Consider the following 17,860-nt stretch of genomic DNA (forward strand, 5'->3'; position numbering starts at 1 on the left):
TCTGCACAGAATATGTTAAGTAAAAATGAATATTTTCCTGAAACTAAATGGATCATTCCTGTATATATTTGTCTTTTGAAATGTATTTGATACTTGATGTATATGATGAGTGTAAGGAGTTCTATATAGTTCATAGTGGAGTGATCTTAGTAAATTAATTTAAAGCAGTTTCCTATTTAACTTGCAATAAGAAGCCTCTCTATATTCTTATTCATGTTGTTTTAACACTTTAAATGTCATTCTGTAAAACACAAACTAAATTTGCTACCTCTCCTCATCAGCCATTCTTAGACCTTATGTGCATTGGAATTCATAAAATGAGTTTACTAACTTAAATTCTGAAATATTTTGAGTTATTCATTATAAGGAAGTGTGGTGATGCTGAGGTACTGCCTCTAGTAGATAGTAAGTTAAGTATTCTCAAATACAGCATTATGCGATCACAGAAATGCTGGTTGTCAGGGACTTCTGGTGGTATCTGTTCCATCCTTCTGCTTGAAATGAAACCCTTGCTGAATTCTAGGTTAGGTCAGCTGTGACCTTGTCTCAATAATGCCTGTAAACCTTCAAGGACAGAGATTACACAATATGTATGGGAAACTGTTCCTGTGTTGCACTACTCACTGTGTTAAAAAACTTTTCCTAACACCCAGCATAAGCTTTCCAGACTGCAATCTGGGGCCATTGCCCATAGTTTTATTGTCTGGCACCACCAAGAAAATTTTAACTCCATCTTTGTAACTCCTCTTTCCAGTATTTGTGGGAAGCTCCTGGATCATCCCTTAGTCTCCTCTTCATTGGAACAGGCAAACCCAGCTCAATCTCTATTAATCAGTCTTATATTCCAGATGCCTGACTCTTCCAGTGATCTTGGAATGGGCTTCATATCAGTATAAAAATGCATAGAGGATTTTTTTTTTTGCATAGGAGTGACTGAATTTGCCTATTTCTTTATGACTAGATTAATAATTAACAGTTTAAAATTTGATCCCTTTTAGGGTAGGTGTTCTGTCACAGCACAAAGAAATGTAGAGTTTGACAGGCTTTCATAAAGCAGGTGGTAAAGAACAGGAACACTGCTGAACAAAAACTTGTGTTTTCTTCTACCTCTTACAACGTTATTTGATGAAGTCCTAACTGAAGTCATTCAGAGTTGATTGGTATTTTAAACTCCTCTAGTGGCATAACTTTTCTTATGTGCTTTGAACTTGGCAGCATTTTTAAGTGTCAATGTGTCAAAACAGTATGATTTGGTCTGAGTTTCATGCCAATTTCAGCTTTGTGAAGTTGTTGCTTTAGATCATTTACAAGGTCTTAAGACTAATTATTTAACTAATTGCTTCAATAATAAGGCATTAGTTGCTATCCTCGTTTTCCCCTGAATATCTTGGCCTCTTTGCCAGAAGGGTATGCTTGATGTTTTGGGGAACTGATCTAATTCCAGTGGGTTATTGGAATGCGATATTGAAGGCATTTGTCCCATAATGCTTTTGAGTTCCAGCACAACACAGATCCTGTGTCTGTGGTGCGCTGTGCTGTGGCCAAGTTCTTCACTAAAGCTATTCAAATATTTGAGTTTACAAGATGGCTTGTTGGCATCTGGCGACTTCTTAAACATTACTCAGTAGTATTGGCTTAATGCATTATTTTCGAAGCATGTGTTTTGGCTGTTAACTTTCAGGGTGAGGTGCAAACTGACATTTCTTTCTCCTTAATATGAATGCTTTAAATGATCAGTGAAAATTATTTCACCACATTAGTTGTTCACATCATTAGACTTAGTCATTGATAATGTGCAGGAATTTGGCAACATTACTTTTAATTCTCTATTTTAATTAATAAGCCTGCTTCCTTGCAGCTTCTTTATGAGTTGAACTCTTAACCTGCCTGTGAGAAAGTTTTCTTGAGTCCTAGTCAACTATGCTGTTGCTAGTTCAGCTATAGTAATCCTGTGATCCTTAGCCTTGGCTTGCAGCCCATAGATTGGGGTACTATTTACCTCCATGACAGTTTTACAAGATTAAACTTTATTAATGCTCTTTTAAAATTAGGGTAAGTATTTATCCTCTAGAGCTAGGCAGTGAAGAAAAGATGGAGCTGCTGTAGCAGACTCCTTGATTTGGTCTGATCGGATTGTTTTGTAAAGTTACAGAAACAAACAGAAACCCAAACAAAACAACAAAAAAACCCCACCAAAACCCAAAACAACTACCCCACCAACAAACAAGAGCTCCTTTGTTCAAAGAGTACCACTGCTATTAAGGTGGACTGCTATTTCCCCAAATTTAAACTTAAAATTATTCATTCTCTTTATAGGAAAAGACCAAAGAAAACTTAAAATGGAAACGTTTTAAAGATTAAATATAGATTTATTCCACTTGATTTTTTCTTTTTCTTTCCCCAGAGCAGTACCTCTGTTGGGATACCTACCTCAGGACTTAATAGGAACACCAGTCTTGGTGCATCTTCACCCAAGTGACAGACCCTTGATGCTAGCAATTCACAAAAAAAGTATGTCATCTCTTACTCTGGCAGAAATGTTTTGGTGTTGTTGTGTTTTGTTTTTTTTTTCCTGAAAGTTAATAATAATGACTACAAAGACCTCAGCAAATAGGAGGTGAAAATTAATTTGACTATGAATTTTTCTAAAGTAAATACTGAGTCCTTTACTCTACAACTTGATTCTTAATGCAAATAGATGAAAATGAGAAATCACTCAATTTCATGTTTGATATGAAACATGTGTCTCCTGTAAACAAATTGATGGTAAATGAATGTTTCATACATAAAGAAAATTTTCTTGAGGATGCAATTATAGAAGTTGTCATGCTTTAAACGGTAGTCTTTCTTATTTCATGGAGAAGAAAATAAGAGTCATTCTGGCAATGTTAATTTGTTAAACGTTGAAAATGTAAAGCTGTTTCTTCAGTTATCTTTAGCTTGTTGTGTTCTGTTGACATAGTCCAGTAAATTATGAAGGTCTGCTTATTTTGGTAACCCAGCATTTCTAAATGTACAGATGTATCTGGTATTTGTTCCTTCAAGTATCATCTTCCTCCTTTGCAATTCATTGTAAAATCCTGAATCATTAAGTAGAATTGTGCAAATATTAATCTGAAATTTCTCTTTGATTTCTTCATTTCAGTCCTTCAGTATGGAGGACAGCCTTTTGACTATTCACCTATCAGGTTTTGCACTAGAAATGGAGATTATATAACCATGGACACTAGCTGGTCCAGTTTCATCAACCCTTGGAGTCGAAAAGTTTCATTTATTATTGGAAGACACAAAGTTAGGACGTAAGTCAATAAACTCTTGGGAGTTAAAGATTATTTTTTTTAAAGTTTGATTTTTATTTTCCTTCCCCTTGGATTTACATAGTGATCCTTAAGAAAGACAAAAGACTTTTGGGGGTGGGGAGAAAAATCACACATACAAATTGCTTTCTTTTTAAATTTGGGGTTTGTGATGTAGTAACTGCTTTAAAAAGAAATTTGAAGTCCTTCAAATTCTGCCAGTACTGTCAAGAGTTGTTTCAGAAGAGGGAATTCATGCTCAAAGTGAGTAAGGTTATGTATTTTATCAGATTCAAGTGTTGTAGATGCAATAGAATAAGGATCAGATTCTGTTTACTACATACAGATGGTAAATTGAAGTTGTGGTCTTTCTGATTGAAGTACTTGCATTTATAATGAGCTGGGATATGTTTGGTTTATGTAGGGGTCCCTTAAATGAAGATGTCTTTGCTGCTCCTAACTATACAGAGGATAGAATCCTTCATCCGAGTGTTCAGGAAATCACTGAGCAAATATATCGGCTATTATTGCAGGTACAGCATGTCCTTTAATGTTACCCTTTTAATTTCCCACTGAAGAAAGGGCATTTATCTTTATGTGACGTTTTGCTTATCTGTCTGCTGCTGTACTGGAATTTCTGGCTACAATCCTGGAAATTACTTAACACTCATGATTAACAGACAAGAGTTACTGAAGTATGTTAAAGCTCCAGTCAGTGTTTTAAGGATTTCATGCAGCTCTGGAGTCCTCATTTAAAACAAACAGACAAACCCACAACAGAAAAAAAAACCAACCCAAACTGAAAAACCTAAAATAAATACTTTTTTTCCTCACATGAAATTGCTGATAACAATTTTGGTTGTGTTTAAAGCCGGTGTGCTGAGAGATATGTGTGTGTGTGTATATATATATATATGTATATTTTGTTGTTGTTAACAGCCTGTACACAACAGTGGATCCAGTGGCTATGGAAGTCTAGGTAGCAATGGTTCACATGAGCATTTATTGAGTGTGGCATCCTCCAGTGACAGCACAGGAAATAATAATGAAGACACTCATAAGGATAAACCAGTAGGTTTGGTTTTTCTTATTCAAGTATGTGGCACAAAACAGACTAGTAAAAGTGAGGGGTTTTATTTTTATCATAACCCTTTCAAATTAGGGATGGAAGAAAGTATAAGGAAGTTGTCATCTTTTTTTTTTTTTGTTTAACGTGGAAAAAACCTTTCTGTCTAGGGAACAAACTTTTCTGGTATAGATGAAGTCTCAGGGTACTGAAGCACAGTTGTAGACATGAAAGTTGGTGTGTATAAAGAATTAAAGCCTTTAACAGGTAACTTACTACATTTCAGAGCTATGCAGAAAAGTAGTGTTTAAGGAGATCTTGATTTTGATGGAAGTAGATACGTGTCTTTCCTTCACTATTCCACAGAGAGTGAAAAATGTTATTCTATAGTTCTGTAACATCCTGTGCTAAACTTCTAGCACAAAAAGTTTTCAGTCTTAAGAGCAATATTTTGTTTACCAATTGGTACTGTTGGGTTCTTTCTGAAGTCATCTTTGTAATGTACTCTTACATTTTTCTATCTAAGTCATTCAACCATATTAAACAAAATGCCAAGTAATTGTGTACAAAAAACATACTTTAAATTTCTTTTTTCCAGTTCCCCAAATTCTGCTGCTGCACAATAAAATTCTGTACATCAGAATTTCTCCCATGATCAGACTAATTGTAAGATAGAGATTAACTAAGGTTAGATTAAGTCTCCTGAGGAATTGCTATGCATGATGTTTTATGTCAGAAATCTGTAATAACTCTATTTAATGACCTGCTTTCAGGAGGTTTGTCAAGATGCTTGTAAAGTCAAAAATAAAGGACAGCATATTTTCACCGACAATAAGGCAAAATTGCAATATAGGAGAGAGCCTTCTGCAGGTAAGACATTAGTAAGTAAATTAAGTATTAGTCTATTGTGCTGGTACCTTGTGTAATATGACAGTAGGATTTTTTTCTAGTTTAGTTCTAATCAATGCATAAAGACAGCATTTTTATAAATTAAAATTATATTGTCCTGTGTCTCTCCACTGTGTTCAGGAAAATATTGTGTTCGGTTATGTGTGAATTGATAATGGTATAACGCACAGTTAAGGCATGTCCTAAAGCTGTTGTTTTGAAGTACCTTAATTGTAGCTCATGTTTTCATACAAGTCAAACATCTTCTTTTGTGTTAGGTAGAGGAAAATGTTATGGATGTTGTCTTTCCTGTTTGTGTTGTAACCTCAGGAATTTTTGATAAATGAAAATCTTACTAATGAGATTTAAATTCTGCATACATTAATAAGTTATTCTTCTAATACTTTGTTATAACTTACAGTCACTAGAGTTGTCCTCATACTGAGTGTGTTTCAACTCTAATGATACCTATTCTCTTATAGCCATAATATCTCTTCCCTTTAGATCCATATGCATCAAACTAACTAAACTTCACATATCCAAGAATCTATAAGGACAGGAAAATATTTACACAATGTTCATCTATTAGTGCACAAACCTCTTGCTTTACAGTGGTTAACTTGTGACCTGTTAAGAGATATGTATAAATGAGAACTTTTACTGTTGCTTTTAGGGGAATTTGCAAGGATTTCATGCCATAATTGCATAATAGCAGTATCTCTTTTCACAGAAAAACAAAATGGTCCTGGTGCTCAGGTGAAAGATGTGGTGGGAAAGGATACTGCAGTATCAGGTGCTCCTAAAAATGTTACTACTGAAGAGCTGGCTTGGAAAGAACAACCCATATATTCTTACCAACAGATTAGCTGTTTGGACAGTGTCATCAGGTAAGCAACCAGTGTGTAAATTACTCTTGGCCTCTAGACTTAAGACTTGCATATCTAATATTGTTAAATCATTGTATTTTAGGTACTTGGAGAGTTGTAATGTGCCTGGTACAGCAAAAAGAAAATGTGAACCTTCCTCAAGTGTTGCATCACTGAATTCTGGAGTTCATGAACAAAAAACAGCTGACAATGCTCTACAGCCCTTGGGAGGTATCTCTCATCACAACTTTTTCTTGATTGATTTTTGCTAGCAACCAGTTGGATGTTACTTCTTTGCAGAATAATGCAAGTGTAGCTCAGGCATGACCTCATAGCCGTTTTCTCAGTGTTAGATGTTGGTGATCTAGCTTTTATCATTAAAATCTTCCTTGCAATCAAAATACTGAGTAGTTGATTGAATATCTGGGTTGTAGATGTAATAAGTTTATTTATACTGTACAAAATACAACAGGAATTTGAATTTTAGGACTTGAATCATTATGAAATGTAAAAAGTTTGTTTCACAGTTGGAAGTTGTAAGAACAACTAGCTGAAGAACCTGGCAGCTAATTAATTGCAACAAAAATATGCATATTACACTTCTGTTTCTTCTTTGTGGGCAGTCCGAAAAAAAAAAAAAAAGGAATGAGAGAGAGTAAAATGCAGCATCGGACTGTTTTGTGAGGCACAAGAACCCATTTGAAAGGAATGTCCAGCTATGAAAATAAAAGATGGGGATTACTGAGGATAGCTGTCTAAAAAGTCTGCTGTAGGCAGAAACATTAACTTAATTTGTTAGGACTTATGCATAGTGTTTGATATAGTGTCTGTCTGGAAAGGGAGCTAAAGTGAAGAATATAACTGTTTGGTTAGTACACGAATTGCGAGACTGGTAAAGAACTATATGCATATGAGAGACCTGCTGATTCAACCTTGTCATTATATGAAGCTGGAGGGAGAGTGTCTAGTGGAGTTTCTCAAAAATTTGTCTTGGGAATGGTCTTGTCTGTATTTCCTTTTGATGAGCTTCAAAAAGAAGTTCTAATGCAGCTTTTAGAATCAAATTGGAAGGTATCAGTATAAGTAAGAACAAAGTGTCCTGTAGAAGGAATTGAAATGCCTTGAGGACTAGAGAGGAAGAAATAGTAGAACTAGCATCATATAATTAGGAACACAATTTCTGCTGTCATTTGGAGTCTGTGCAGTTCTAGTTGACAGGAGAAAGATGTAGGTTCGCTAGGTTTTTGGTGCACTGATAACTGAGAACAATGAAGCCACCAGCATACTCTGGTCAGGAAAAAGGCAAACTTTAGGTCTTAAATATATGTTATGCCAAATATTTCTACTAGAGAAGGAACATTTTAATGCTTTTTATGAGACACTGGTATGACCTCTGCTGGATTATTGTGTATAGCTTTCAGGTGAGAGAATTTAAACAGTGGGTGCTCAGAGCAAGGCTCTTGGGATAGCCAGCTAATGAGGGAGATTAGTGTACAACAATATGGGACCTGGGTGGGACTTAATCTTAGGCTGGAAGAGGCTAGAAACTTTTTTCTAAAATTGTGCCATAAAAGAAGAGTGAAGACCAGGAAAGAGGAAAAAGTCTTTCATTGACATACAGCCAAACCAAATCTTTTCAAAGTAGAGGATTCAATTTAGTTGCTCAGAAGTCATTCTATTCCTGAAATGTTCTTGATGGAATGCATAAAGTAAAGTAAAATGTCAATTTTGTGTCTTGTCAAGCACAGTTTAGCCTCTATTGTTTTGCAACCCTAGCAGCATATAACTTGCATTTGCTCTTGTTTATGTTCAGTAACCTACAACTTTATATTTTTTTAATAGATCCTGCTGTGTTGAAGGCATCTGGTAAATCAAATGGTCCCCCAGTGGTTGGTGCTCACTTAACATCTTTGGCTTTACCTGGCAAGCCTGAAAGTGTTGTCTCTCTCACAAGTCAGTGCAGCTACAGTAGCACCATTGTTCATGTTGGAGATAAAAAAACACAACCTGAATTAGGTATGATTTTTTGCTAATACATTTTCTCCAAAATGGCAATTGCTAGCAAGTTTGCTTGCTTCAGACATGTGAACAGCTAGTATCTGCTTGTGACATATTTTCTTACAGCTAAAATGTTCCCGTGGAGATGGAATAAATAGGGACAGAATTTGTACCGTAAACTTACAGCAAAAATGCTAGAGAATTGTAATAGCTTAAATGCATATACAGAGCTTTTTTTACTTCATCTTGATTTATTTTTTTCCTCCTATTTCTGTAGAAATGATAGAAGATGGTCCAAGTGGAACAGAACTCTTAGATGGCCAACTTCTTGCTCCTCCATCCAGCTCTACACACGTAAATCAAGAAAAGGAGCCATTTAAAAAACTGGGACTTACAAAGGAAGTCCTTGCAGTGCATACACAAAAAGAGGAGCAGAGCTTTTTGAATAAGTTTAAAGAAATCAAGAGATTTAATATTTTTCAGTCCCACTGCAATTACTACTTACAAGAGAAACCAAAAGGACGGCCTGGTGAACGTGGTATGGCAATAGTTTTCACGGTGAAACTTGTACTTATATAGGAAGTAAATCCTGTTGAGAGGGTATTTCCATTTTTAGCTGTATTGTGGGGCCACTGAATAGTGACGGTTGCGTGCTATTTTTAAAGCCCACAGAAAAATTCTTTCTGATAAGTCTTGCTTGATGATTGAGAGTGGAATATAGCTTCTAATGTAATAACTGACACTTTAGTATCTAATGTTTTGATTTTTATCTGTTCACTATACTATTACTATCCTGCATCTACTTTCAAGGGACAACAAACATGCTTTAGCATATTTGCCTTACTATGCTTGTATTCCGTTGCTTTTCTTTTCCTTCTGTCTTTCCAACTGTCTTTTTTTCAGGCTTGTGGTTTTATTTTGGTTTCAGCTCCTTTGCTTTAAATCCAGTTACCCCCATTCCACTATTGTGTAATCAGTGAAACAATCTGATAATTGTTTGGTTGCCTTTAAGTTAATAATGTGATCAGTGGAATGGAAATGGCACAGACTAGCCATAATAGTAAGATTGTTGTTTATTAGGACCAGGAACTCCAGATGGCATTTTCAGAAGTGCTTGATACTGATCTGACTTTGTTCCCATTTCAGTCCTGACTTGTCTTGGAACAGGAGTCAGACACTGCTAAGTGTTTTTTGCAGATTCTTATCTTTTGTTTTTTATTTAAACAGTTATGCAGGTCTTTGATTTAGGAAACCTGTCCTGGAGCCCTTTATTCCCCTTGCATTCTTTATATTCGATAAACTTGCAGCCTATCTAAATAAGCTTTAGACAAACTAAAAGTTTGAGCAGCTTTTAGTGCCAGAAGATATTTTATGGATTTCCTCATGTCTGTAGTCAGATGAACTAGCAGCTTTTGCCTAGGGAAGAGTCACTTTGTGGAGACTTCTAAGATAAAATTGTAAAGGTAACATGGCTTTTTCTCCTCAGGAAATTCTTCTCTTTATGTGTACTTTCTATCCTGCCTTTTTTTTTTCTCTCACCTTTTCAATTATGGACCTGCATGACCTTAACTCTCTAGAAATGCTTTCAGTTATGTCCCATACTGCTTTCATTGTAATTGCTGGAGTAGTTAGAAGGTTGCCTCTCTGGGAGCCACTGTTTTGCAGATTTGTGCTCTTTGGGTGACACACATTTCAACCTGAATTGATCCAGTGCTTCTCTCTTCTCTTCCATGGTGTGTCAGCATGGTTTTCATTGCCCAGTTAGCTCAGCTCTTGGTAAAAGTGAACCTGACCCCTTCCCAAATGCTTCCATTTTGGTAGGCTAAGTCCAGAACTGCGGTTTTGAGCAACTTCTAGGGATGACATAGTGAAAGGAAGCCATCAGATTGCAAGTAGGATCCTTCCTGATGTGGTGTGTTTTGTTTTTTTTTTGGCAGGTGGCCGTGGACAAAGAAATGGTACTTCTGGAATGGATCAGCCTTGGAAGAAAAGTGGAAAGAACAGGAAATCAAAGCGGATTAAACCACAGGAGTCTTCGGACAGCACAACTTCTGGAACTAAATTACCCCATCGGATCCCTCTTCAAGGTTTAAACACTACTGCTTGGTCACCGTCAGACACTTCACAAGCGAGCTATTCAGCGATGTCTTTTCCCACTGTTATGCCTGCATATCCACTTCCTGTTTTTCCAGCAGCAGGGACTGTGCCACCAGCTCCTGAGACTTCACTGTCTGGTTTTAATCAGTTGCCAGACTCTGGAAATACTTGCCCTATGCAACCATCCCAGTTCTCTGCACCCCTCATGACACCTGTTGTAGCTCTTGTGCTCCCCAACTATGTCTACCCAGAGATGAACAATAACTTACCTCAAACGCTTTACCACAGCCAACCCAACTTCCCTGCCCATTCCACTTTCTCTTCACAGACAGTATTTCCAACACAGCCACCATTTGCTACACCCAGCACTTTCCCACAACAGGCGTTTTTTCCAACACAGCCATTCCATTATAACCCACCAGCAGAGTGTGAGAAGGTTCCTGTCACAGAGCCACGAAATGAGCCATCCCGTTCCTGCACTCCACGGTCAGTGGGTCCTCAAGACCAGGCTTCACCACCTCTGTTCCAGTCAAGGTGCAGTTCTCCTCTGAATCTTCTACAGTTAGAAGAAACCACAAAAACTGCTGAAAGCGGACCTCCTGCGGGTTTACATGGAGCTTTAAGTGAGGAAGGAACCATAGGCAAAATGATGACAACTGATAACTGTGGTGTAAAGGGATCCTTACCAGTAAGTATGCTGATGGGTTTGGGGTGTGGTTGTTTTTTTTTTTTGTTTTTTTTTTTTTTTTTAGTCTTCACATTCTTCAACATATCTGAGTTGTTAATATGTAGAAATGCCTAAAATGGATTCCCCCTCACCCCCCTTTTCCTATCTCTGCTACATTGTATTCAATCCTTTCACTTGTGGGACCTGTTTTTTTAATGGCACTTCGTTTTTTAGCAAAGAGTTTTGGGCTAGTGATTTTGTGTGGAGGGGCGGAAACAAGCTGATTTAAAATAAAATCACATCTTTGTTTACAAACAAGCAGCCAAAGTAAAAGAAGAAGGAATTATTACTTGCAGACCATAACTTTATTTTTGTTCTATTTGGTGCAGTAAAACTATGCTGAGCTGTTTGGTAACTTCAGGGTTTTTTTATTTCCTGACTCATTCAAATTTGATGAATCAGTTTAACAAATAACCTTACAGAAACTTCAGATGAACTAATATGTCTGTAAAGGTTTCTATGACAGAAATATGTAGACTAATATTAGTGTTTTCTAAAGGCACCATAGAGTATATTTGTAAATGCTAAGTCACTGATGGGATGGAGTTGCAACCTAAACCTTTTAGACTGGCTCCTTCCTCCCTCCTGCTTTTCTTGTGCTGTGGTTTATAACTGGTCTCTGCATCTAATGGTGCAGCTACAAAGTAGAACTTAGGTTCACTGCTGATAAAAGGAAAACAGGCATTGGAAGGGGTGGCTTTTAGGCATGTCTGAGATCTAAACCTACTGTAAGTAGCTGGTAAAAAGCATTGTTAATGTTGATCCTAGCAGCTGATTAGATGACTTTGTGCAGCGAGTCATAAGCAGGTATCTACATCAGAAGTTATAAAGGAGGAGGAAGAAAAAACTTCTGAAAATGCTTGTTCCCCACACTGTGGGGAACATTTAGATCTACATGTTAAACCTTTCTCCCTGGTTAGTTTCCAGATGATTTATTCTACCTACTATTCTTGATATTGATCCTTAAGGGGGATGAACGGAGGGAGAACAGAGAGAAATGGATTTTGTTATGTCTGTTTTTCTACAGAAACTTCTGAACTTGATTGATACAGTGCAAAAGCTTGTCACATTCTGTTATTACATGCTTGTTATCTTATGATCTTGAGAGTGAGTACATTTGGGTTTAATGAAAAAGAATTATCTATCATACTAGTTGTGCAAATGCTGTTTATGGAGAAATTTTCAAAGATATATGCATCCAGTGCCATATATGAACTAATGTATTTTGTGCACTACATAATATCTCTGATACCTTATCTCTATAAGGACTTCTGACTTGTGCTGTGGTATGACATTGCATCTGTGACAGTCTGTAACTTATAGCACACTCTGAGTTGCCTCTGCTGGATTAAAAGAAGCTCAGTAACAAAATTTAATAGTAACAATTTTGCTGGCATATTCTTTTGAATTTCCTCAAACCATTAGTTCCTATTCTTTATAAACCTGCAAAATGTAACTTTCTGTAATTTCCTCATCACTTGCTGGAAAATGAGGACAGTACAGGCATTTGTTCAGGAATGTGTTATGGATAAAGCTAATTCTTTTCGTTATGTATTTTGCAAAGTTCTGTCAACCTTGATTTCTAATATTTAATCTTCAAACTGACTTACAGTGGGTGAAGTTTTGCTTATGTTAGAAATCAGCGTAGTTATCCCTTAAAAATATACAAATAAATTACCTTGTCTAGGAAGCTGATATCTGGGAACACCTTCCTTCTCATTGTGCATTGCGAGTGGTAACAGTGGTGGACTGTTGATGCAAAGATTTTTGACGTATAGTAGGAGCAACTACTAGTATGTCTTAGGTGGCTTGGATAAATTCTGATTTGTCCAGGACAGTAGGGGCTGTCAAAACTGAATAGCAAATGGCTTCCTTACTTTCTCACTAGACAGTACATTTTTTTAAAAGAGAAATTGAATTGAAAGCTCAGTCTTACTGAAGGACCACATGTCTGCCTACCAGTCCACTTCATTATTCTTCAGTTGGTCTTGGCATGTGTTATTGGTGGTTGTCGGTCTTTGAATAACTGTGTAAATATATTAGAATATAAAGTGAAATGGATTAATATTAAATGTAAATTATTAGTAATGAAAGAGCCTTCGGTTTTGATTTTGGGGTTGATTTTTTTTTTTAATTTTGTTTTTCCCATCTCCCCTTCTAATCACTAGGCTGAATCTCCAATGGACGCTCAAAATAGTGATGCGCTCTCCATGTCTAGTGTCCTGCTTGACATTTTACTTCAAGAAGATGCGTGTTCAGGCACTGGTTCAGCTTCTTCAGGGAGTGGTGTATCTGCAGCTGCTGAGTCTCTGGGGTCTGGATCCAATGGCTGTGGCATGTCAGGGAGCAGAACAGGTAACACTGGCAGTGAGTACTTTCATAGCATTTTAGAAGAGTTGGAGCGTGAGGTATTGCAAACACCACTTAAACATCAAGTGCTTTATGTAAAAATCTTTGTCTTTAATCCTGATTGCACAGTTTATTCTTGATTTTTTTTTTAATTACATAAGTTTTTCTATTGTGCTTGATTTACAGTATAGAACCTTTAAGAAGTGTAAAAAAGCCATTAAGATATTATGTAGGTATGACAGAATAATGAAGAGAAAATACCATACTTTTTCATGTTTCATTTCAGAGTTTTTACTTTAAGCTAATTATTCTCTTGAAATTTAATGGAGACTTAGCCCAAGAATTCAGGTTTTAAAAATATTAATACAGTTACTTAGGGGTGGAAGTTCCCTTTGTTTAAAAAATTAAATAAAATTTATACTTTGTTCTCTTTAATCTCCTCTGTTTTCAAAAGCATTCAGATAATCTGTGTATTTGACAATTTATAATGAAACTTTAAATTTATTTTTAAAGGTAGTAGTGAAACTAGTCATACCAGCAAATACTTTGGGAGTATTGATTCCTCAGAAAATCATCATAAAACCAAAATGAAGGCAGAAATGGAAGAAAGTGCGCACTTCATTAAATATGTCCTTCAGGATCCTATATGGCTTTTGATGGCAAACACAGATGATACTGTTATGATGACTTACCAGATACCTTCACGGTAATTCCAATGTTGTCGTCCTTCATGAACGGGGATGTATGTTGCGGAGAGCAGGGTGCCCAGAAGCAAAGATCTATATAAATCTCTGTCTCAATAGAAGTAAATTGGTTTTAATGTTTAGCTCGGTGTCAAGAAGAATTCTTGCTTCCTTTATGTTATTTGTATACTACATAAGAAGTTCTCAAAAAGTAAAAATTGCTTGATTATGCTTCCCTGTATTTTTCGATCAATTACCTGAGTTGAAATTAACTGTGTATATTTTTTGAAGCTGTTTTATATAGTGATTCGTAACTACTTGCCTAGAAATCCTTGTAGTCTGATTAATAGATCCTGGCAAGTATGCTTAGGTCTAATTAATGATCTATAGCATGGAAAATCTGTACTCCATGGCTGTTGTCCTTGAGATGCCACATTCAGCGGCATGCTGCTTTCTCTGCCTTGTGGGTTTTTTCCTGTTCATTCTTCTCCATAAATTCCCATTCAAATAGGGCGAAGAAGTAGAAGGTAAAAATCATAAGGTTTCTAATAGAAAAAACTTTATTTATTCCGTGCTTCAATAGCAAAGAGCAGACATAAGGGGAGAGAGGGTGACAAGTCTGCAGGGGTTTTTTTAATCTTCTTGGGAGCAGTGAATGGTATTCTGAAAGGAATAGGAAGTTTCAGTAAAGACAACTCTTTTGAAAGGGAAGGAAAACAAGCTTTCAAAATACAGAAGCACAGGAATGATGGGGAAAAAAATAGAGAACATATTGTAAGAACTTTAGAATTTTTCCCTAGATTTAAAAAAACTTTGGCATTTCTCAGTTTTTGTAGCCTGAAGTGTTGACAACTATAGATGGGAATTCCAGTAGACTGTAAGAGTAGCAAAGCCTGCCAAATAGAGCATAGTATAAAACAGGATATTGTGATAAGAAGAGTTAAGCTCACTGTCAGAGCATGAGGCCCAAGAAGAGAAGTATAAAGCCACCCTGTTAGGTATGCTGTAAGGAATGTATATAGAACTGGGTTTCTTGGTAGTTGCTTTCCATTGTTATCCTTTATAGAGGTATACAGTTTGTAAATGTTTGGTGTGGTGGTGTTTTTTTTTTTTTAAGTTTCTGATTCAAAGTGGGGTATTGGGGGAAGAGAGAACTTTGGCTGCTAAAATAGAGCAGCGTTTGCTAAATCTCTCCCTCTCAGTCCTGAAGCTTAAGCCATTCTTGATGGCCTTCTTAAGCACATCTTGCTTTTTCTGCTTTAGTGTCTCATATGTGCATCTTGTGTCTGTTTTGGGTTGCCCTCCCAGTGAAGGGGAACTTGGAACTTACTGCAACAGCAGAGGGAAGCTGGAGTTCTTGGTGGTTTCACTAGTGGTGCTGCCTGAATAGCTTTAAGAAAACTGTTTTCACTGATGAGATTCAAAAAGGCAGTGAGCCAGCAGAGATGCATTAAAGTTGTCTGCAAATGCAGAAAGCTGCTGAAATAACCACACTTAATTTTCTTCCAATACAAGATTTGTAAACTTAACATTCCAGAACAAAAATAGTCTTCAAAAATGTTAGTATTTCACTGTGTAACCTTATATAGGCATAAAGCCCAGAAATTGTTGAAGCTCAATTTCTAAATACATTTTATTTTAGAGATTTGGAAACAGTTTTAAAAGAAGATAAGCAGAAATTAAAGCAAATGCAGAAACTACAGCCAAAATTTACAGAAGAACAAAAAAGAGAGCTTATTGAAGTTCATCCATGGATCCAGCAAGGTGGACTGCCAAAAACTGTTGCTAATTCCGTAAGTTTAAATGCATTAGTTACTCTTGCATGTATAACAGGGTTTAAATTACTAGCTGCCTTTGTCAGAGCTTTCCATACCCATTGCTCTGAAAGCTTGGTCAATTATGCAGAGGAAAAAATTAATTCAAACTTCCATGCAGTGGTTTCTGGCTTGATTTAATTTACCATAAGTCTTCTTTCCAATGGGAAAATCAAAGTAGTGGTGAATACAGTATAAGAAACTTGCTTCCTATTTCTAAATTTCTGTGTGTCTGTTTGAAATCCTTTATCAACATAGTCAGAAACTTCACTACATAAAAATCTGCTTTGTGTGCAGAAATTTATGCCCATTGCTTTCTAGAAAGTACAAAATTAATGGAGTACAATGTTCCTTTTTTCTATCAGACTTCTCATGAATGATCATCTCTTGCCTTGATTCTGCAAGTCGATTAATGGCTTGAAAGGAAAAAAAACCCACAAAAAACCAAAACAAAAAAACCCAAAACAAAACAAAAAGCAACCAAAACCCAAACCCACAAACACCCAAAACAAAGCATCCTTGCAGTTTTATTTGTTGTCTGTGTATTTTACTTATTTACGCACAAATACCTGATTGCCTTCTCTTTTCCATAAGCTTTCCATCATTTGTAACTTACGTGCAAAAAAGCTATCAGATGTAGAGGCTCTCTTTGCACATGAGTATTTCAAAAGTCAGTGTGACAGAATTGTGGTGGAATCCTTAATCCTGATGTTAATGTTACTGCAGCATTGGTACTGTAGCATCCAACTTGTGTAAGTGTACAGTTGACTTCACTGTCTTAAGCATTGCAACTGATGTGAACTTATTACTGCAGGGTTAGCAATGCAGTGGAGGAAAAGGTGATTGGAAGTGCATGTAAAATGTCAACATTATAAATGATTATGACATAACTCCTTCCAGTACAGTTCTCAAACACTTGCACTGATTTACTACACATTATAAAATTACTGTGTGGAGGAGGAAAGTCAGGGAGTGCAATATATCTGGTAGCTGCAGCATGGATGTAAAGGTTCCCTTGGAATCAGCGATTGCATGCAAATGAACTGTTGTTTGGAAAAGCTTCCCCCCCACCACCCTTGGCTTATGAGTGTTTTTATAATTTTTTTCTCTTTTTTTAGGAATGTATTTTTTGTGAGGACAATATACAAAGCAATTTTTATACATCATATGATGAAGAAATCCATGAAATGGACCTTAATGAAATGATTGAAGACAGTGGGGAAAACAACTTGGTTTCCCTGAGTCAAGTCAGTGAAGAACAAACATAGCCTTTGAGCCTGTTGTTTTCAAAGCTGCTTCAAAACTACAGTGGTGATCCATAAAGGTTTTAATCTTGTATCTGGCAAGATGAATCCAGTTCATAAAAACAAATGTGTTTTTCTTGCTCTAGAAGAGTCATTTGTGAATGAATCTCTTTTTAAATGGTGGCAATCTCTTCCCAGTAAGGACATTGTTGAAGATGGTATAGCTTTTCTTTTTTAAAGACAGACTCATATTTTGCACTTACATGCCTCAAGTATTTCTCTATGAACTATAGAAACTTTCATTGATGCCTGCTGTTTTTTGTAGAGTGGGTTAATGAGTACTGAAAATCCCCTTACATACATATAGTTCTTCAAATCTCCTTTTGGTCATGATTCAGCATTATAAATTACTCTAGCAGTTTTGCTTAGTGGCTTTTTAGGATTGTCCTTAATAATTGAAGTGGTCCAGCATAGTAGAAGAAAAAACCTTCAAGCAAATCAATTCACACTTGCCCTTCTCATATCAGTTGATTCCATCCTCCTTGTTTGTTTCCTGTGGTTTTGAATGTAGGAACCTTTTTTGTCCAAGAGAAGTGTTGAACTAATTTTGTAAGATGGTCTTGGATTAAAATACTTATGTGAATGTGTAAGTATAGACGAGGGCTGACAACTTTGTAGCCTTTGATTTAAATGGACTCTGCAACACTATGAACTGTTTATTACCTTGAAGCATCATTAATGAGAATTTATACACAAGAAATCTTTATGCTTAAAGATTTTAAAAACTAAGACCACAGAGGATGACTGCGTGTGCTCTGGTGACTGTTAGACA

General features: G+C 36.4%; 1 protein-coding gene across 1 annotated transcript in view; it reads left to right on the top strand.

Moving 5' to 3' along the window:
• Nucleotides 1-17,052, top strand: part of PER2 (period circadian clock 2) — a 40,525-nt gene extending 23,473 nt beyond the window's left edge. The window contains exons 10-23 of the mRNA XM_009703888.1: nucleotides 2,405-2,511; nucleotides 3,146-3,299; nucleotides 3,721-3,829; nucleotides 4,236-4,367; nucleotides 5,139-5,232; nucleotides 5,981-6,137; nucleotides 6,220-6,347; nucleotides 7,959-8,132; nucleotides 8,392-8,652; nucleotides 10,052-10,899; nucleotides 13,107-13,293; nucleotides 13,801-13,993; nucleotides 15,613-15,763; nucleotides 16,903-17,052. Coding sequence (XP_009702190.1) covers nucleotides 2,405-2,511; nucleotides 3,146-3,299; nucleotides 3,721-3,829; nucleotides 4,236-4,367; nucleotides 5,139-5,232; nucleotides 5,981-6,137; nucleotides 6,220-6,347; nucleotides 7,959-8,132; nucleotides 8,392-8,652; nucleotides 10,052-10,899; nucleotides 13,107-13,293; nucleotides 13,801-13,993; nucleotides 15,613-15,763; nucleotides 16,903-17,052 — 2,845 coding nt within the window. The remainder of the gene's footprint in view (nucleotides 1-2,404; nucleotides 2,512-3,145; nucleotides 3,300-3,720; nucleotides 3,830-4,235; nucleotides 4,368-5,138; nucleotides 5,233-5,980; nucleotides 6,138-6,219; nucleotides 6,348-7,958; nucleotides 8,133-8,391; nucleotides 8,653-10,051; nucleotides 10,900-13,106; nucleotides 13,294-13,800; nucleotides 13,994-15,612; nucleotides 15,764-16,902) is intronic.
• The last annotated feature ends 808 nt before the right edge of the window (nucleotides 17,053-17,860 follow it).

This window comes from Cariama cristata, unplaced genomic scaffold (genome assembly GCF_000690535.1).
Source record: "Cariama cristata isolate BGI_N322 unplaced genomic scaffold, ASM69053v1 scaffold11757, whole genome shotgun sequence".
Classification (NCBI taxonomy): domain Eukaryota; kingdom Metazoa; phylum Chordata; class Aves; order Cariamiformes; family Cariamidae; genus Cariama; species Cariama cristata.